At 40.7% G+C, this 20,989-nt stretch overlaps 1 protein-coding gene across 11 annotated transcripts; it reads left to right on the top strand.

The window, feature by feature from the left end:
- The first annotated feature begins 791 nt into the window (after window positions 1–791).
- TCP11L1 (t-complex 11 like 1) lies at window positions 792–20,602 on the top strand. 11 transcript variants are annotated; one of them, XM_048853476.2, is made up of 13 exons: window positions 792–1,102; window positions 1,885–1,956; window positions 3,417–3,574; window positions 4,377–4,493; window positions 5,594–5,758; window positions 10,063–10,195; window positions 11,379–11,499; window positions 12,093–12,313; window positions 13,494–13,630; window positions 14,102–14,295; window positions 17,128–17,309; window positions 17,903–18,075; window positions 18,605–20,602. In XM_048853476.2, the coding sequence occupies exons 5-13, from the start codon at window positions 5,605–5,607 to the stop codon at window positions 18,823–18,825; spliced, it is 1,536 nt and encodes a 511-aa protein (XP_048709433.1). In that variant the 5' UTR covers window positions 792–1,102; window positions 1,885–1,956; window positions 3,417–3,574; window positions 4,377–4,493; window positions 5,594–5,604; the 3' UTR covers window positions 18,826–20,602. The 11 variants fall into 11 exon arrangements, with proteins under 11 accessions (XP_048709433.1, XP_048709437.1, XP_048709429.1 ...); XM_048853480.2 differs by having other exon boundaries at window positions 1,882–1,956; window positions 4,465–4,493; XM_048853472.2 differs by having other exon boundaries at window positions 1,882–1,956.
- The last annotated feature ends 387 nt before the right edge of the window (window positions 20,603–20,989 follow it).

Below are 20,989 nucleotides of genomic sequence, written 5' to 3'. Positions count from 1 at the left end.
GGAGGAGGGCTGCCTGGGTTCCCCTACCAGCCATAAGGGAATGTGGTTTGAAGCCCCCTGATATAAGGGGATAGGGACTCTTGAAAGCTGTAAGAGGGGACTCTAAGGACCACGGAGCCCAGAGTCAGGGGATGAAGATCCAATTTAAAGATGTCTGATTCTTGTTTGGACTCTGTTACCCCAGACTGAGGGGAACATGCTATGATGACCTGATTGCAGGGCCTTTTCAGGAGAAGAGGCAGACGGCACCAGGGCCGGAGCTGGTGGTACTGCTAGATGAGGAAAGCCGGCCGTGCCACGCAGCCACAGGGAGATAGACAGTGGTAAGTACTCTGCATTCACCCGACAACAGCTTTATAATTTGAATGCCGTAATAAGTCTAACTTTTGTCACTGTTAAAATTTCTTTTCTATCCTGATCGTGTGTGTGTAAAAAGATAACCTACCCTATCACAATCAGTTTTACAAGCCATCTACCCTAAGGGCTTTTAGTCTTCCATTATATAAGACCTTAACTGAATCAAAATAACCACAGCTTAGTTGCAAGGAAAATTATGCACTTTAAAGAATTAAGGGATCAATTTTTTAAAGAGACGAAATACATTTCCTGGTCTATATATATATATATAGTCTTTATTCATAGCATGTCAGACATCTGGCTTTTTTTCTTTTGTAAAGAAAACTTCCCTACTCTCTCGCCCTCCTCTTCTGTGTCTTTGGCATGCTCCCTTTCCAAGACACTCTCCCCTCCTTAGCTGGCTCGCTCCTGCCCGCAGCCCCCTCCAGCGGCTGGTGCAGCCAGCGCCGCCCCCGGGCCTTGGCTGGCTGCAGCTCCGCAGCATCCTCCCGGCCCTGCTGCTGCTGCTGCGGCGACTCCTGTTTCCCGGCTCAGAGCCATGACGCCGCCCTGCGCAAGGCTGGCCGCTCCCGGCCTTTTGCGAAGCCCCCACACACCGTAGGCCGGCACCGGAGCGAGCAGCGGGGCCCGGCGTGCGGGGGGAGAGCTGCGGGCGCTCGCCCACTCCCTCTGCCTGCGCCTCGCTGCCGCTGCTTAGAGTCACTGGGGCTGCCGGCGCCAAGGGATTCCCCAGCCCGCCGCCCAGGTAAGCGAGGGGCGCGGAGCCTGGCCCATGCTCTGGTCCTGCGCCAGCACCCGCGCCCCTGTCCCCACGGGGGCTGGAGAGACACCTCACCCCCCCCGCTAGGGGCTGGGGCTGCCCGCCCGCCCGCCCGCTCGCTGCCAGTGTGTGCAAGGCGGTGCCTGGGGGGGAAGAGGAGGCCAGCTCCGTCCCGCATCCCTGCTGGGGGAGCAGCCCCCAGGGAAGCCCGCGCGTTGGCTTGTGGCTGGCGGGCTCGGCTCCCTGTCTGCGGAAAGGCCCCCGTGTCCCTGCTGCAGTGCTGAGTCAGGGCGCGGAGGGTAGGCCTCGCTTTCTGTCTGGTTCCTGTTGTTTTGCTTGGGGTTGAAGTTCTGGCCCTACATGTGGAGTGGAAAGCATGGTGTGTGGGGGTTGATAACTGCGGTATGCAGTGGGGGTGTGGGTAAAGCCTATTATTCCTGCCATCCTACTGTGCGTGTTTGGCTTGACTCCTTCATTCCTAATATTCTGTAGCCCAAAAGGAGTGATAATATTTCACTAGGAGGGTGGTGAAGCAATGGAATGGGTTATCTAGGGAAGTGGTGGAACCTCCATCCTTAGAGGTTTTTAATGCCTGGCTGGGATGATTTAGTTGGTGTTGGTCCTGCTTTGAGCAGGGAATTGGACTAGATGACCTCCTGAGGTCCTTTCCAACCCTAATCTTCTATGATTCTGTAAGGAACCATTAGCAAAATCATACAGTACTATAGGCAAAACAAATAATTCTAGAACTTGCCTTAATTCAGTAGGTCAGCTCCAGCAGCATAGTGTGTCCCAGGGCATCATATTACAGCACTTCGTGGAAGGATTAATAAAGCAAGGTAAATGTTAACAATTTCTGCATGCTTATTTTGCCTTGGCAGTCTAGAGCCCATGATTCCCTGGCTTGTTTACTAAAGAGGAGAGCAATAGTGCTCACTACTACTGTTACTTTATGAAGTTGTAAATCGGGTTGTCACGAGGTGGATAGGGCCTGATGCAAAGGCCATGGAAATCAAAAGACTCCCATTGAAGTCAGTGGGTTTTGGATGAGACACTTATTAAAGGGTGAGTATCATCTGTCTAGCTGGGAAGTCAAGGTGCTCAGCCTGGATGGTGACTTGATTTGTGATTTTGATACTGTTGTCGCAATGAGCTACACACGAACAAATCCCAGAGCTCGCATGGAGCTCATTTCAGCATTGGGACCTAAACATCTTTGCGGTTTAGAATCCCCATCTGTAAAACTGGAAATAATACTTCACAGGGGCTTTGCGACATTTATTTAACATTGTCAATATTTGCAGGACAGTTTGAGGTGCTTGAATGAAATGAGCCATGTCCATGCAAATTATTATTTTTAAGTTTAAAAGAAATTTAATATTTTAAATTTGTTATATTTCTCTCTCTAGTCAAAAGAAGGTGAAGAGAAGTCCAGTGAAACAGACTCCTTTCATTTTAATTGAATGGACTCCAATCTCTTTACAAAAGATGCAGCTAGCTGATTCAGAAGAAACATTGTTAAGCTTATTTGACCAGTGCAAACGGGAGTTGTTCTAGATACGTTCTAATAGACAATAGTAACAATCTAGTGAAAATAGACTATTGAAAATTAGACACTAACCTAACAAATACTGCCTCAAATGCATAAAAGGTCTTTGATCAGATGGCATAGAAGTTCTTCAAAGCGACACTGCACAGATGAAATGTGGAGAATAATTTTTATTTTACATGTGAAACTGTGTAGCCTGGAGAGTATAACTGTTGGTCTTTTATTTTGTGGAGACTGACCGATTAGAGTGCAGCCTGTAGCATAAGAAGGATGTTCTAGTAGGTTGGGAGATAGCCCATGTCTGCCAAATCCTAGTCTGTGTTTTTGGCTCTGCCAGCGATCTGCTGTATGAACTTGAGTAAATCACTTATTCCACTCCATGCCTCAATTTCTTCATCTGTAACATAAAGATAATACTTCCCTATATCTCAGGGTTGTTGTGTGGTTTAAATCATTAATGCTTGTGACACACTCAGATATTGTGGTGGTGCATAAAGAGAGAGAGATTGTAATACAGCCATGCTTGCACTTCAGATTCAGAATTTCTGGAAGCCATTTTTCAAAGGAAGCGGCAGATTGGGGCTGTAGGGGAAACCACATTATGTGAATGGATAGATAGTAACAATCTAATCTGTTTGATATATTTGGGAAAATTTTGTGTCAGCACTATTTTCCAAGAAAAAGTAAATACAAATTGTTTTAAATTTTTGTCTTCCATTTGTTTAACAAGATCTACCTTATCCATCTTAGTTTTTTCTACAGCATCCATCATTGTACTCATCTTCTAGATGCCTTTTTGTCATCAGACCTCCTCCTCCTAATTGCTGCATTGTTCACTGTAGCTGTGACCCATCATTCTCCAGGCCTGAGACCCTTTGCTCTACCCTTTCTGCTCATGGAACATCCTGGTACCTTGCCATCCTTACCTTTCTCGTATACTGGGGACGTGGTGGCTCTGGAACTTGGTTGGGGCTGCTGTTGTACTATCAGAAAGAGCTCAGGTTATCCCTTGCATGCCATGGGGCAAGGAGGTTGGCGGCAGATCCATGTGGGTTACAGAACCATGTTTCAAGGATGGGACCTATTTCTTGTCTCAGTGCTCTCTGCTCATTGGTCTGTTTGCACTGGATGGAGTCCTGTACGTGGAGGTTGGATGGCTCAAGTGATTAGAAATGTGATGTAGAGATGGTCAGTGATTCCGGTGCTGGTTCAGTCACGCAGCGAGGAATGCATGCTGTAGCTTTTCCTCTCTAGGGCGCAATTTACAGATTGGGGCATGGCTGGTCTTGTGGCTAAAATGCTGGACTGGAACACAAGTGATCTGGGTTCAGTTACTGGTTCTGCCATAGGCTTCCTGTGTGACCTTACACAAGTTAAACTCTTTGTCTCACTTTTCCATTTGTAAAATGGGAATAATAATACTTCCTGCCTCGTACCCTTTATCTGTCTTGGCAATTTAGATTGTAAGTTGTTTGGGACAGAGGACCGTCTCTTACTACGTGAATGTATGTAGCACCTCGCACAATTGGGCCCTTTAGTCACTACGTAATACAAAATAATTCAAGAACTCATTGAGTTTTCCTGTTACCTCCTCTAAGATGGGGGAGGTAGGATGCACCAGGTTCAGTCTTTTAATTATTGTATAAAAAACTCAGAGCAGCTTCTTGTCTTTTTTCTGTATTACTTCCTGCTACCTTCTCATCCGTATAGGCCTATGCTCCAGTTTTCCTTTAGTAGCCTTGAGGTGATCCTGGGATGGTTTATCTTGCTGACAGCCTGACTCTTTCATCTTTTGCAGCCTGTGGTCCACAGATATTAAGTGAAAAAGTAAGTGGTGGGTTTTTTGTTTTTTATTCCCCCCCCATCCCCCCCATGCAGAGGATATTCTGTGAAATAGGAGATGCTGGATATTTGATTTCAGAGCAATGATATATTTTTTTAATATTTTTAGCTTTCCATTTAAGAGCTAGGTATTATAATTATTATTACCTGAAGCCATGACCAGTGAATGGAAACTTAATATATAGTAGGTACTCTTTAAAATGAAGACATGCAAATTACATACTTCAGGGGAAAAAGTGAACGTGAAATAGTTGAAGTAAAGTTATTGAATTGAGTAAAATATTTTACAAATGCCACTTTTGCAGTGTACCAAGGAAGTATTCTAAAGTGTATGTGATGTGATATTATGCTAGAAAATCCAACATTGTAATCTCCACAACTACTGTTTGTTTAAATCAGGGTTTTTTATGGTTTTTAATAAATCCTCCTAACTTCCTGGTGTGGATAAATCATGCCTCTTGTATGGAATTAAAATTTAGGAGCTAGATTCTGCATTGATTTACCTCACTATCTGCAGGTGGATCCCATTGTCTTCAGGTGGATTACACTGAGTTCTGATAATAAGTCAGTGCAGAATTTGGCTACAGTTCTGGAACATATGAGCAAAACATTTTATTACACTCCTTAGTAGGGATAATTTCTAAAATGGTAGGTTAAAAATGTAATCTACTTTTCCTCTATCTAATTCCTTTATCCTTTATCTAACTTCAAAATCCAAGTAACATATGTGCATAAAATGCTTCGGGGTCTCTTGTCTTTTAATATATATTTTAAAAAGTCAAGCACTCATTAGCAATCTTAAAAAAACAAACCAGATATTTTGTCTCTATCATGTACATTATGGGAAGGAAACCGTTTCAGATTTTTGAGGGCTTGTGAACAAAAATATTGAGTAAATGATAATCGCATTGAAAGGATCTCCTTATTTTAAACCTTTTAAAAAAAATTAAGAGGGGGGATCTCTGATATATCTATACCTATACAGGGAATTTTTCTGATTTTGCTTTTTTTTTGCAAGGGCAGGAAGAGTATATATCCATTCAGTTCCATTCTGTTTGTTTTTTTTTTCTCTTCCCTAAAAAAAGAAACGTTGAAAATGTCTCAGGAACCTGATATTCCACATACAAGTGAAGAAAAATTAGGCGATTCAGAGGGTATCAAAGAGGACAGCTTGAACAACCCAGATCAGTCTATGAGAGCGAGGATACGACAAAGTTCCTCAAGTCCACACAGGTGCAACACAGCTCAATGTAAGCAAATCTGTTAAAATAAAGTACAAAAATACATTTTTTTCTTGTTGCGAAGATAAAAGTTTAGATTCCTTTAAAAGGCTCATTAGTTACTATGCAATTAACTATTGTGTAATTAATTAAATATTGTATCAATCATTAACCATTTAAAAAGGAGAAGCAAACATTTTTTTTCTTTAATGTGGTTGGCTTTTCTGTCCTTTGAAACAGCCTATAGGCATGCTGGGTAAGACTGCCATAAGTTAATGCACCCCTCAAGCACTCCTGATCAGGCCACAGTACCAGAATAAAAACCAACAAATGTGTTTCTTCCCCAAAGTAGGTTAGGAATTCATTCCAGTTAGTTATAGGAAGTAAATTCAAGAAGTTAAAGCTGTCACTGGAAGAAGTCCTGGAATTCCGTTGTCATCAACTCATAATTTTACTGGCCTTGGTTGGTTAGGGCTTGATTCTAAAGGTGCAAATGCCCTCCATCCTTATTAAAGTCAACGTGGGTGGAAGGCGCTCATCAACATTGTGGGATTGCCACCCTGCCTGGCTGTCCTTCCATCGTAAAATCACCACCCACATCCTCCTAGAGAAGAGTTGTTCCTTCAGTTCACTTTTTGCAATTATTGGCCAAATCCTTACGTTAGCAAAACTCTTATTTAAATAAATAGGAATTTTGCATGAATAAGAGCTTCAGAATTTGGCCATTTGTCATTTTCTAAATAATTGTTTTGTGCTTTTGTATCAGGTCGATTTTGCAAAGTACAGGGATCCAAATTTAGGTCCCAAACTAGCAGGGTGTCAGAGGCACACTACACGTCCTAGGCAGCCTCTGTGTGGTCTCCTCTAGCAATTTCTAGCAAGGAGCCGCAATCAGGTTTCTTGTAGTCATTCTCCAGGTGCTGTGTTTTGTTGGGGGAGAATATGAGTGCTATTGTAGAGCACCCTGTGGAAATGGAGGCTCCCATGAACATTTGAAATAGTGTCTCTTACACCCTCCACTACTATGTGAAATCTACATCTACTTTAAACCCTATTGTTGCTGAAAGCCCACAGGCAAATAATAGAGGTCCTGTTTGTATCTAGAGATACCCATAAGGGAGGGGGGGAAGGAAAGCACAGGTATTAATAAACTTCAGCCCTTTGCACCTAACATTACTGTGAGCCAGAATCAGTAGAGTGGTGTATTCTACATATGTCATGTACATGCCTGTGTCTGTGATCCTAACCAAGGGCCTGCACCTGCAAATACCTATGCATCTGAGTAACTCAGTGCTTCTCAGACTTTTGTATTGATGATCCCTTTCACACCGCAAGCCTTTGAGTGCTCCCCCTTTATGAATTAAAACCACATTTAAAAAAAACATTTAACACTATTATAAAAACTGGAGGCGAAGCGGGGTTTGGGGGTGGCGGCTGACTGCTTGTGACCCCCACATAAGGGGTCACAACCCCCAATTTGAGAACTCTTGTGAGTCATCTGACTTCAGTGGGAATATTTGAGTGTCTAAAAGTATTTACAGGATCTGGCCCCAATATAGTATACTCATTTTCTTGTTACATCATCCAATCCATCTGCTTAGTTTTCTGGAGGGTTGTAGCCTTTGGTTTATAGTTTTAATAGTTGTTTCCTTAAGTGGGAGGAACCTTCAAATGGCCCTTACCCCCCAAAAGAGGTCAAATCTAAGGGTGTGTCAGCTTTTGGTTCTGCCAGTCAGTGAAGTGTACCTTAAGTCTGAAAATTAATGAAGCTTTAATGGGGCTGGAAACATTTTCAGTCCCAATGCTACAGGGCAGTGACAAACATTCTTGCCAGATCATCACGTGTTAAAATTTATTGCCAGAGTATGGTCTTTCTGGTTTGGTGTTTTTGTTTTTAATGTAGGAGCTGGTTATGATATTACTATTGACTCTGACAAGTCTGGTATGACTTGCAAGTCCCTATAGGTAAAACAAATGAAAAAGCAAATGGGAATTTCCCTGGGTATGATTTCTGCTTATGGCTAAAGAAGCAGAATTACCCCAGATGATATTTGCAAAAGCCTGGCAACAATTATGTCTTGAGCCGTTGAATACAATGCATTTTATTATTTGTGTTTTTGTTTTTGAAAACGGTGCTAATTATTTGTTGAGCATGATGGTGTTTGGAGCTGTATCAAACACAGGAGCCATTCCCTATGGGATTTATGCTCTAAGCCCTGATATTGCAAGATGCCCTTCAGAGAGTCCAGCGTGCTGCAGTGCATGTGTGAACAAACGCAAAAGTCAAGTGTTAGGCATAGTCCTCTGCAGTGAGAGGTATCAAGTCATGAGTGCTGGGTAAAGAAGGGGCTAAGGTCAAGAGATGTGCTTAAGTGCATTTTTCAGCATACAAATGAGGTGCTTAACTATAGGTTCCCTTTTTAGTCTTTACTTCTGCTGTTTGCCAAATTATTCCTGCCTATCAGGCAAGAGCACTTTGATTTAAATGCAGAGTGAGTGCACTGCCTGTCTGCTCATGACTTCAGACTTTGCAATACTCCCCACAGGCATTGTGCAGGATCAAACCCTAGGCAGTAACATACAAGTGTCTAGAGTGCTGGGTGAAGAGCTGTTTATGACAAAGTAGCACAGGTAATTCTTTATTAAATAAATGACACTTTGTGTAGCAGACAGTTGGGGAAAGGCCCCTTAATGAAGGGCCTCTTCCATGTAGAAGGTTTTTACCCACATAAACCCAATCATATAAACCTGTTCGTCGATCTAAAAAAAAAAAATCTATTCCAAATTAACCCAGTGTGTGATTAGTATGGCTCAGGGAGTTTTATTTCAGTGTGGGGTGTGTGTAATCTATATATGTAATGTTTTTGCCAAAATTGGAATTGAAGCGACAGAATTATCACAATCACAGGGTGACACAGCAACCAGTCCTTGCTTTCTGTTGTTCTTTATCTTCCTCTTTCTCACTTTTCCTTCTGTCCAGCTGGGGAGAAGTCTGGCCAGCCCTCTCTTCATCTGATGGCGCTAATGATATAGTCTCTTCTCACAGATGATTGGACCGGAGAAGAGCTCTCTTCCTTTTTCTTCTCAGTTTTTGGAAGGCACATGCTTTATTACTCGGAATAGCTCGTTGAGGCCTGCTCTGTCTCTGTGCTGCTTAGCACTGACATAGGCACTGCTACTAGCGGGGGGGGGGGGGGGTGACCGTCTCCTAAGAAGGTCAACAGCAAAGCTCCAGTTGATTTTAGGGGGTGCAACTTTACTCCCTTAATCAGCATCTGTTATATCAGCATCGTTATCATCTTTGCCACACTTATTGCTACATGCTGCTAATGCAGTGGCACATTCTGTATCACAGCAATATCCGCTCTGGCCCACTGGTGTGTATATAAGTCAGGACAAATTTGAGCACGGACAGCTGGTGCTGTTTTCAAGGCTTGGCTTTACTACCCAGTGACCTTCCACCTCCCAATTTTCTATAGCTAGTGACCTCTTTCCTTTACTACCTAATGAAAGCTGGACCTGCTCTGTGTGGTGTCCTGCTGCACTGCTGCCTCCCATTCCTGTGTGCACTTTCTAATGCTCATGCCACTCCAAACCCCAGTCTCCGGCTACTTGCTGTGCTCTAGGATGTGGCGCAGCCCATGTCCCGTTGAGTATACAGAGATGAATGGAAGGAGAAAAGCTGTGGCATCAGCACACAGGCTAGGCCTTGAAATCATTAGCAAGTTAGGAATAGCAAGACCCTGGTTTCAGGAAACGGGGCAAAGAGGTTGCTGGTTCCACTGAAAGTAGAGAAGGGGAAACTAGCTGTTTTCTTGCGTGGTGGTGGTGGTGTAAGTGCTTTACAGATACTTTGGAAGATGAGATTCCCTCCCTGCCTTGAAAAACGTATAATCCAAATGGCAGTGGGCACATGATAAATGCAGCGGAAATCTCCAGGACTGAATGGTGAGGTTGCATATGAAGCTTGTTGGCCCCACAATGTTGTTTGCATATTTTGTAGAAATGGTTTGCCCCCTTCACTGTGGGAAGGACTTCATTCTATAGCCCTAAAAGATGTGTGTTTTAAGGAGGGACTTGATGCAGCAGAGGTCACAGGCATGTTGGGGCCTAGTTGATGGCTGATTGGAGCACAACAATGCTGTTGACGAGTCCCTTTGGGGTGGGAGAGAAAACAGCCTCATCAGATCTACAGCGTCGAGGGCATCCTCAGCTGGGTTTGTCTACTGGCTCTCATCTCCTTTGTACTGGCCGACTGGCGGAACGGTGGAGGAGGATCTTACCTCCAGCTTTTGAAAGAATAATGAAATGTCATATATTTGTTAATGTTACAGCTAGTTCCCCTCGGCTTGTGTCGATGGAAGAGCTGATGGAAACAGCGAAAGGAGTTTCTAATATGGCATTAGCACATGAAATTGTAGTCAATGGAGGCTTCCAGATTAAACCAGCTGAATTACCAGAAGGCAGGTAAGATGGTTACTGATAGAAATAAATAGCAGTTTATATCAATCCTTTGGATGTAAGAGTGGAATATGAAGATACGTTTGGGGAAAAATTCCATGGAAAGAATTGTAATGTGTTTTCTTAGCTTTGTAACGTTTCTTAGCTTTTCACCACTTCTTCATTCTAGCACCACTATTTTACTCTTCTGTATTCTTTAACATCCTCTTCCTTTGTAGTAACTCTCTAAGGTTGACTCTTGGGCCTGGTCTACACTAGAAAATTTGGTCAAATTAACTATGTGGGTTGGGTGTGTGAAAAATCCTGAGCCAACATAAGTCCCCATTTAGATAGCGCTAGGTTGACAGAATAATTCTTCTGTCAACCCAGCTACTGACTCTCAGGGAGGTGAATTGCCATTACACCAATGGGAGAACCCCTCCTGTCGGCACAGGTAGTGTCTGGACTGAAGCTATGTAGCGTTTGAAGTGTAGACATACCCTTAGGTTGCTCTCGGAACAAATGGTTACTGCTTTCAGGATCTGCCTGAACTTCAGTGGTTAATGGAGTAAGAATTCCAAGGTAGCCCCAGGCATCTTCAAAAAAGGATCAAGGCCACATTCAGATCTGGTATGAACATATGCGGCTTTAGTAAAGTTGCACAATTAAATCAGAACATTTGAACTTGTAACTTGTTGTTGAAGTAATGGGATTATCTACACTAAGTCTGAATTTGGCCATCCAATTTAGTAAAAAATATCTTAATGCCCATGTATTTTGACAAACGGTGAGTTGTGCTCAGTGATGAAGGAAGTACCTCACTGCTATCACATTCTGGTTTCACTTTTCAAAATTTTACCCAGAGGACTTGCACTGCTTCTAGGAAGTTAAATGGGTTACGTATTGCTAAGAAACACAGATGTTGTTCGTGTGTAGACAAAATAAATTATGATTTTGTGATTTGTCTTCTCTTTATAGATTACTTTTAGAAGTGTCATTTTCTGGATACTTTTAAGGGTCTTGTTTTTGTTTTTTGTTTTTCGCCTACTCTGCATGTATCTTTTCAGCTGTGAAGTCAGCCATTCCAAATCATTCCAGTTTTTATACTCTTGTGCCTGATTAAAATGGCAGTTTTCTCCTCTAAACTCTCTAATTCATTACATGTAAGATACTAACTGTCATCTTTTGATATTGTTGTGTTTACCAACAGCCTGGAGAAAACCGTAAAAGAGATTGTACACAAAGCTTTTTGGGATTGTCTGGAAGCCCAGTTAAGCGAAGATCCGCCAACATACGATCATTCAATTAAACTTGTGGGGGAGATTAAAGAGGTAAGAATGTGTGATATCAGAAGTAATTTACAGAGATTACATGGCACAAATATACAAACTGTATGCCATCGCTATATAACAACTGTGTGTAAAGTGCTCTGTAGAAGTCTAGACAATAACTTTATCTATAGCTGCATGCATATATGGGGGGAAAAGTAATCCAATGTGAAAGCAAGAAATGCCGAGTCATGTTAGATGAAGGGAAGGTTGCAGGTTATGTTACTTTAATAATTCTGAGATTGCAGTAGCAAAATGTGACAGGTGCTAATGAAGCACAAATAATCAGAGGCTAGGTTTTGCGCTGCATACATGTGTGCCCTTCCTCCCACCACTGAAAAAACCCTCCCTGTTCCAAAGAGTTTACAATCTGAATAACACTAATACTGTATAGAATGCAGGAAAACTATGATATAAAAAATATATTGTGTAATTTTTGTGACCCTATGTTTTGAACAACTATTAAGATGTCATCTGCCATAGAAATCCAGTATGAATTTGGTTGTTAATTCAGACCATTATTCAGTTCCTTTGAAGATGGTGAAACAATAATGTTTGTTGTGAAAAACTAACAAAATGAAAATGTTTTCTTTCAGACTCTTCTATCTTTCTTATTGCCTGGTCATACTAGATTAAGAAATCAGATTACTGAAGTTCTGGATCTGGATCTGATAAAGCAGGAGGCAGTGAATGGGGCCCTGGATATTTCTAAGCTGGCACAATTCATCATTGGAATGATGGGGACCCTTTGTGCTCCAGTTAGAGATGAGGAAATTAAGAAACTGAAAGACATTCATGAAATAGTCCCACTATTCAGGTACTGGAATGACGTTAAGGAATTGCAAGGAATCAGACTGTGGGTCACTTATTTCAAATTTGCTTGTAGATCCTTGTTAAAGATCCAAATTTTATCTGTGCATGCTGGTAGCATATACAGTCTGCTAGCAAAAATTTCTTTCTGGAAAAATATAAAGCAAGCAGAGGGGGGAAATTATAAAGAAGAAAATTCCAGCAGCTATTAGCAAGGACCCTTTTGGTTCTGGTGGACTGAAGGTATTTGTTTGTACCTTTGTGTAATTGGAAACAATCATTTTCTGAAATGCCATATTTAGGTGAGAGGATCTTTCCCTGGATACTGGGAGACCGTCTTAAGAAAAAGCATGAATTCCTTGTTCACTTTCCTTTCTGCTGATACATTAAATAAATTAGAAAATAACGTTCACTCAGCTTTACGGTCTTCTTCAGCCAATTCCTCCCTCATCTCTCCCCGTCCACCTCCTTTCTCATATGTAATAAAAGAATGTATTACAGGTGTTTAAAAGTGGAAAGCATATAGGGCCTGGATATGTCAGATGCCATTTTCTGTTTTGTTACTATCTCATTTAAATAAATTGTGCAAGTTATCAACAGTTTTAGGGAATTTTGTTAACTGTCATCAGTAGCGTATTGAGCCATTTGTGTGTCTTGCCTGACTAAGGCATTTCCTAACTTTGTAGTCTCCAATAGTAAGGATTTCCTTAGAGGAGAACATCTTTTTTTTCTTTTTTTAAATGGAAATGTTTACACCTAAGTAGACATTGGAGTTAATTTCTTCCATGACCTTTTCACTTTTATTTAGCTCCCTCGCAGAGTATACATGCACAGGTTGACAGAGGTCCGAGTATGCACATGTATAGCGATAAGCCTTGTGTTAGGCTGAGAACTAAGTCTTTCCTAAATTCAGCATGTGGTGACACATGTCCCAAGAGAACTGATCTGTGAAAAGGACTCTAGTACATTCTTAGAAGTTTCTTTACAGGCGAACAAGCTTCGTTACCCTGGCAATCTCTCCCAACACTTCAAGCTCCACGTCAATACTTATCATGCTTTTTTAGTGTTCTTAATAGCTCATTTCCTTGGACAATCTATGCTAAGTAAATCTTACAAACTGTACGTTTTAAACATGTGCAACCCTGCTTGAAAAAATGACATCTTTCTTTTCTTTTTTTTTTTTTCAGAGCAATTTTCTCTGTATTAAACTTAATGAAAATGGACATGGCTAACTTTGCTGTCAGTAGCATTAGGCCGCATTTAATGCAACAATCTGTTGAATACGAAAGAGAGAAGTTTCAGAGGATTTTTGAGAAACAGCCAAGTATGACTTTTTTTCCCCTCTTCTGAATTATGTGCCTTTGCATGTTGGTGTCACAAACACAAAACGATCCACCAAAATAAGTATTTTGTTACATTGCTCCATGATGCAAATAGAGATACCTCTGGTCCGTAGGCTTCAATTCAAGAAATTTACCGGTACAACAATTCTGCATTTAAAACAAACCCAGACCCGGGATATCCATGTAATATATGGCACTATAAATCAGCATCAACATGCTAGTCTGTAGTACTGCCAGATTAATTTGTGGTTTCCATCCACAAGGTTCTCTGTGTTCAATCTGCGTTGGTGTCCTCCAGAAGTTCTGAATCATAAAGTAAATAAAATGCATCTCAGTAACTAGCACCGTGGGTATTAGGAGAGCCTAGTAGTGGTATTATTTGAAAACTATTCATGGGGGGGAAAAAAGATAACTCCTGAAAGTAAGATTTTTACCAAACTGCTTTCTTTCAGATTCTCTAGACTTTGTCACCGACTGGCTGCAAGAAGCATCAGATGATCTTGCCAACTTGAGGTGTAAAAATCCACCTTCCCCTGGTGTTGGTGCTGCAGCTAGTGGAGTTCCTGTATTGTGTCCTGCTGCTGTACAGAATTGGGCCTATCTAAAGCTGCTTAAGTGGGATCATGTGCACAGGCCTTTCCCAGAAGTAGGTATTTAAGAGAAGACGTAGCTTCTTTTATTTAATTTTCTACACAGTGTTTGGTGAAAAAGCAGAAATCATTTGGATCTATAACCTTGTTCTTGACATAAATCCTAAATCTTTTAGTATTTTAACTGGAACTCTTGCAACTCTTTTAATAGGATAACAACATTCTGAATTTTTTTTTATTTTTCTTCAAAACTGAAGTTTAACTGAAGGTGAGGGAGTGTAATCTACTGTATAGAGGAGGGGTAGCCAACCTGAGCCTGAGAAGAAACCAGAATTTACCAATGTACATTGCCAAAGAGCCACAGTAATACGTCAGCAGTCCCGCTCTCAGCGCCTCCTGCCCACAGGCAGCCTTGTCGATCAGCTCCTCCCTGCACCTCCCGATTAGCTGTTTCATGGCGTGCAGGAGGCTTGGGAGGTGGGCAGGGGGAAGAGAGAGGGCATGGCAGGCTCGGGGCGGAAAGGGCTGGAGTGGGGGCAGGGCCTGTGGCAGAGCCAGGGTTTGAGCAGTGAACACCCCCCGGCACACTGGAAAGTCGGCGCCTGTAGCTCCAGCCCCAGGGTCAGTGCCTATACAAGGAGCCGCATATTAACTTCTGAAGAGTCGCATGTGGCTCCGGAGCCACGGGTTGGCCATCTCTGGTATAGAGCACTGGACTGGGAATCTGGAGATTTGGTTCTGTTCCTGGCTCTGTGTCACTGTACGAGTCATTTCCTTTTCTGGGCCTTTGATTTCCCTCCCACCATTTTTCTGTCTTATCTATTTAGACTGTAAACTCTTCAGGACCGGGATAGTCTAATACTTTGCACAGTGCCCAGCACAGGAGTGTTCCAATCTCAGTGGGAAACCTTGATGCTACTGTAATACAAATCATAATGTATTCTTTTTCTCAGGTTACTTCTTTAATAGGTGATCCTTTAGGGAGTTCCATTATGAATTTTCTGTGTATGATTTTGTAATTTTCTGTGGGTTATGTATGTATATATCACTCTCAAACACTGTCACATGGTCTCTCACTACAGTGGTTCATAAAGTGCATTATGTTATGTGAGTTGCAGCAACTGTAAAGAAAAAAGATGCTGAAAAGAGTTCTTCCTGCATGACTGAGCAGATGTTTTGATTACTAATGTCTGGTTTTATGCATGCAATATGTCTCCGTTTAACTATCTCTTTGTGTAGGAGGCTCATAGCATAAATCTCAGGTTTAGGATTTCGCAGTAGAAGAATTGTCTTTCTGTCTTGATATCTTTAATCAATTGTCTCTTACCTTCTTATATTTAAGACCTGGACAGCTAGTTCATTGCTGGGAAGATTCTGAACCCAAACCTCTGAATTTAAACTAGATTGACAACCTTCAGGTTATTGTAGAAGCAGTGCAGCTAGATTCTGTTGTACCACTGTAAACCTAGAGAGAGAGATTCCATTAACTTTGACCATTGTATTCAGTTTGATGGAGGAGAAGCATAAGGGATATGACATGTCAAGAACTGACATCGAGTTAAGTAATCAAACAGCTGTTTGCCCACCCAGGATGAACTCTCTACAAAATCTTTCCCCTTTATGGTGGTTATAACTCGTATCTTATGAACCATCTAATGTATTTCCCTGTAACTCTGTTTTGAGAGGGAGGGACGTGTGAGAGACTTCAGAAAACTAACATTCACAACTGATCTACAAAAGTTTACATTGTTCACTATAAATTATGATTGGTGTAATGTGATCCATTAATTGATAACTCTCATGCTTTATTTTGAATGTAGTAACCCAATAAGTTTTTTAACTTTTTATCTCAAAAGGAGAATATTTTTATTCGTTTGTCTTGAAACAAATCCATCTGTAATAGAAGCGGAGTAATTCAAAGATGAAACATCAGCATTTTTAAAAAACACTCTCTTCTTTTTGTGAATTGAATTAGTGCTCATGAAAGTGCGGGACTGAAAACATTAGATAAAGCCCCAGGCATTGTGCAAGTTTACCAACACAGCTCTGTTAAATCACCTTGGTTCTCACCTACTAATCCCTGATACTCCACTTCTGGAGCGCAAACTGCCTATCATGCTGAGTTTTAATAAACATAAATGGTGGTATTTGGGATGGAAACAACTGTCCTCTGAGCACTAAGATGAGACCTTTACTGAGACTTAACCTTGGGTCTGCCTTAGGGTAAAAAGCATATAATGGATCCAAACATCTTCAGTCCATAAACCAGCCACTAACTAACCAGTGTAGAAAGATTTCTCCCGTAGGAAGGTTATTCTATAATTGTTCATTGTGGATTTGTTGCACTGTCCACCATTAGAGGGAAAATATCAGATTAAATGGACCATATTTGACTAGACTGATTGTGTAATTAGGTGTTGGAAATAAAAGACTGGTGCACTATCCCACTGCAACACCAATCCCTTGAAGGGTCCTAGAGAGAGGAATCTCTAGTAATTATCTAACTTTAACCATAGTAAAAGCTTTTAATTTGAAGAGGACTGTTTTCTGAGTATTGCATCTTTTTGCTATATATTAACAGTGCCATTGAATTATACTGCTATCTGGGAATCTGGTTTGAGGAGCAAATTGGGAAATCTTGTAGGAGAAGCAAATGGAGAATGTTTCCTCTCTGGGCTTCCGAACTTGCTGCTTACAGATTTTACTCAGTGTGGCGTTGGTGCCATTGGCCCACCCTTCAGATGAATGGAATACTGATACAATTTTGAAGTCAGTGTACTAACGGAATTCAGTTTTCAGAATAATCTTCATTATGTTACCTGGCCTCATAATTTCATCTTCACTATACTTTGTTATCCCAGTATTTTGATTTTACTCTGTCGTTGCAGACATTGTTAATGGACCACACCCGCTTTCAGGAAATGCAGCTGGAGCTGGGACAGCTCACCGTGACGGGTGCTATCCTCCTGGTCATGTTCAATGTAGCAGGTGCAGCGCTTTCCAATCTGCCAGGGTTTGCTGACAAAATCAAAACCATTATAAAGGTGTTGTTGACGGGAATGCACCTTCCGTGAGTATCTGAATGACTCCTACCTAGCATCTCTCACCTATGCTATGTTCAATAGTGGAAGTGGTGTTCAGTGGCTTAATTTTGTTGTGATCCTAGTGAGTATTGATTGCATGGGCTTCTCTTACTCTCTTGACTTCAAGAAACTTAGGAGAGGATAGAAGGGACAAGCAATTAGAATGGAGGGCTTTCGCTCACACAAGTATACAAAGCTAGCAGTTTTTCCTAAGGAAATTAACCACCTTATTCCTTTCCTCCCCATCTGACATTCCTGTGGCAAACAATTCATTTGCTGTCATTACTGTCTTTCATGTGAAGTCTTCTACCAAGTCCACAGCTTCATGTTGGCAATTAACCAAGCTTCATAGCTTGGACCAGTCTCCCTCCATCCTTCACAAAATTGTTTGTTCTGTACATATGTGCAGACACCTGTAGGTTTAGGATGACTGCCATAGACAGTGGTGGTGAGAGGAACAAGTGTTTTGTTTATATATAGGCAGCTCAAATCAATATAATTGGACTGATCGTAAAGAGTCAAAATAAATGACTAAGCAACAATCCTTAAGGAATGGTTTACTCCTTTGTGTTCTCTCTAGCTCCTTTAATCTGAGTGAATCTTTGGCTACTGTTGGTGAGAAGGTCTGTGCTGAAGTTAGTAGCTGTCTTTCCCAACATGGATTCATGCCATTGACAACTGAGAAAGAGATTGTGCTTAAAGGACAGATCCAGACATTGGGAAATTCTGACAACACTATATGCAAATTGATAGGTAATCTTGGAGTGTATATGCAGTGTTCTCAAGCATGCTTTTTACTTTTGCTACTAGTAAACCCATTGAATAACCTGTTTTGTATGATTGATTGATTGATTTATTTAATAACACTTGCTTCTGATGTATGGTGAGCCACTAGACAAAGTTGAGTGCCTTACCTTGACCTCTTGGGCAGCTCAACAACTCTGAAAATCAGGTCAGAATTTTCAAATGTAGTTGCCCAAGTTCCAACTGTAGAAGTGATCTATTCCTAAACTTGGATCTTCACTGAGCTGCCCCACCACCTGCATCACCAAGTGTACTGCCTGAAGTGATGATTATTTAAACAATCTTTTTGGACAGTAAAACATAATGTTGGGAGTCTATGCTCAGAGGAGTCTCTGGATTGAAGTACATAACACAGGGTGTTCTCACCAATTCTTTTTAATGTGGGTTTGGGTTTTTTTTGGTAGTGCACCATGGAGGAAGATCACATGCATTGTTGTTTTGTATTTAAAAGTACATTGGTCGTTTTTTTTTTTTCCAGATTCACGAATTCAGGAATTTTTGGAGAGCTATCTGGCTTCTGGTCATCAGAAATCATTTCCTGCTATTCCTGGGGGATTAGGGCCTATTCAAAGAGAGATGGAAGAAATTGCTGTCAAGTACGTTCGCCTTGTCAACTATAACAAGATGGTGTTTAGCCCTTACTATGATGTGATCCTCAGCAAACTACTGAATAAGGAAGAATCCCAATTGTTAGGGTAGTCAGAAGAATCATCATACCAGTTTGTATGTTATCTAGATAGTGTTAATTTTGTCTGCTAACAAAATTGCAATTAACTTGGCTTTGGAAAATGGCATTCCATTAAAACATAGTTTTATTACTGTAACTCAATAGCACTGATTCTGAAGGGGAAAATTATGTATAAGTTGGAATAGGTGCTTTGAATTAAATGGTAAATAGATGCATTTTTAGCACAAGTATTCATGCTGAGGATATGTTTGTTAATTTTATGGCTGTAGTTTTTGCTACTGAGCAGATGTTAGATAAGACTAAACAATTGTACAAACAGACTGCATTTTTAAATTGCTGATTTTGTGGGGGGCTTTTTGTAGCATTCTAACTCTCCAATTTACCATGAAGTTAGTGTGTGCGTTCATCTAGAGAAGATTAGCCAAGGTCTGTTCCATACTGAGTGATTTGGCCTTCTGAAATCCTATTTTAACAACTGAAGAAATAGTTTAAAATTTGAGATGTAAGAAACTTGAATAATGGTACTTAAGAGCAGGTCCAAACATTGCATTTTATTGTAATAATATAAGGCTACTAGTCTTTCTGCTAATCACATTTTTTCTATGGCAATTTTTGGTCTCTATCTGCAAATAAGTAACCAAAAACATGATATAATTATATTTTGTAGTGAATTTTCTGGTTATCAAATAACGCTCTTCTTCTATGTACAGTGTTACAAGGGTGACAGTCTATAAGATTGCAGCTGAATTTACCTCTGTAAAACTTTCAGATGGGCCAAGAGAAATGTTTTGAAAAGAGTGGCATTTCTTGCCTTTCATTTGCTGGTAGTTTACTCCTTTTTATGTGAAATACTAAAGTAAACATTTTCAGAAGATGGATAAAGACTTGTGCATTGAATTTCAGGCTTGAGGAAATTTCCTCATTTTTTTCCCCTAAGACTGTGTGGCTTACGAGACAATTGTATATGCTCATAGTTTCAGAAATATCACTGAAATTGAAACATACCAAGAATTCCTTAATATTTTAAGCAGTGACTTTAAAAGGTATAGTAGGAAATGAACTATTTAAAGTCATGGGAAAATATTATTTAGTGTTTTAGATGCTTTTTCACTTTTTACAGATGTTCTTGAACTCTTGAAATATTTTAGATTGAGAAGATAACTAGCAAGCTGTCCTCTAAATGCACTCTGAAGGATTTCTGATCTTAGTAATTCATAAAATATTGAAATTTAAACTTTTCTTGGAAGTAAATATAAGGTTTAGGACAGTTAAAAGCAAAATTGAAACTTTCTTCAGCTGATAGAGCCCGTCCGGTTCTGGGTAAGAAATGGTTGCCAAAGTTCTTAGCATCTCAGGTAATATAAGATGAAAGGAGCTCATGTTAATAAATGATAGGCTGGTACCATGTCCTAAGAGTTTTGGGGCAGTGGGGTGTGGGCGTGCTATGACAAAAATAGAATATTTACTGTATTCTAAAATGAAGAATTTAAAAGGTGGCCTCTTTTGAAACTATTGATTAATAAAATAATGAATGTGACAGACTAGTCAACCAGTCTAACATGATGGTGATAGGAAGGGAGGTACCCTGGAGTACTTATTCTAATGCTTACACTTCCCTTTGCATTTTGAAATTTCAGTAGTTCCTAGGGCTTGAATTGAGATCAGATGTACGGCTCTAACAGTTTCCTGCTCTATGGGGAAGATGGAATAAACTAACAGTAGCTTTACTTGCTTGATGTATCCCCACATTAGCGTATTAAATCAATCTCAAACTTCGGTTGAAACAAAGCTTACCTCATTTTTATGATTACAAAACTAATGACAATATTAGAAAACCATTTTTCTTTGTTGGATGGTTCTTTTGGCTGAACTCCTGAAAATATATATTTTGAACATTCTTTAGTAAATTGAAAATAAGTAGCTTAAGCTCAAAAGTTTGTCTAGCACTATTTTTTGGATTGTCTATGTTCTATTCTACTCTCTGTCTCACTGGTGTGCCTCAGTCCCTTTGTTCTCTGCCTGTGGCACATAATAGTCTAGTCTTCTCTGTGTTGTAATACTTTGGCCTAATTTCGGTCTTTGGGTTTAGTGTGCAGGTATTGGTTGCCTGCGATATCGAAGAATTCGGACTAGATGACTCTGGCCTTCAAACTCTATACTTTCTATATATAGAAG

This window comes from Caretta caretta, chromosome 6, assembly GCF_965140235.1.
Source record: "Caretta caretta isolate rCarCar2 chromosome 6, rCarCar1.hap1, whole genome shotgun sequence".
In the NCBI taxonomy this organism is placed as follows: Eukaryota; Metazoa; Chordata; order Testudines; family Cheloniidae; genus Caretta; species Caretta caretta.
This window is presented reverse-complemented; position numbering and strand designations above follow the sequence as displayed.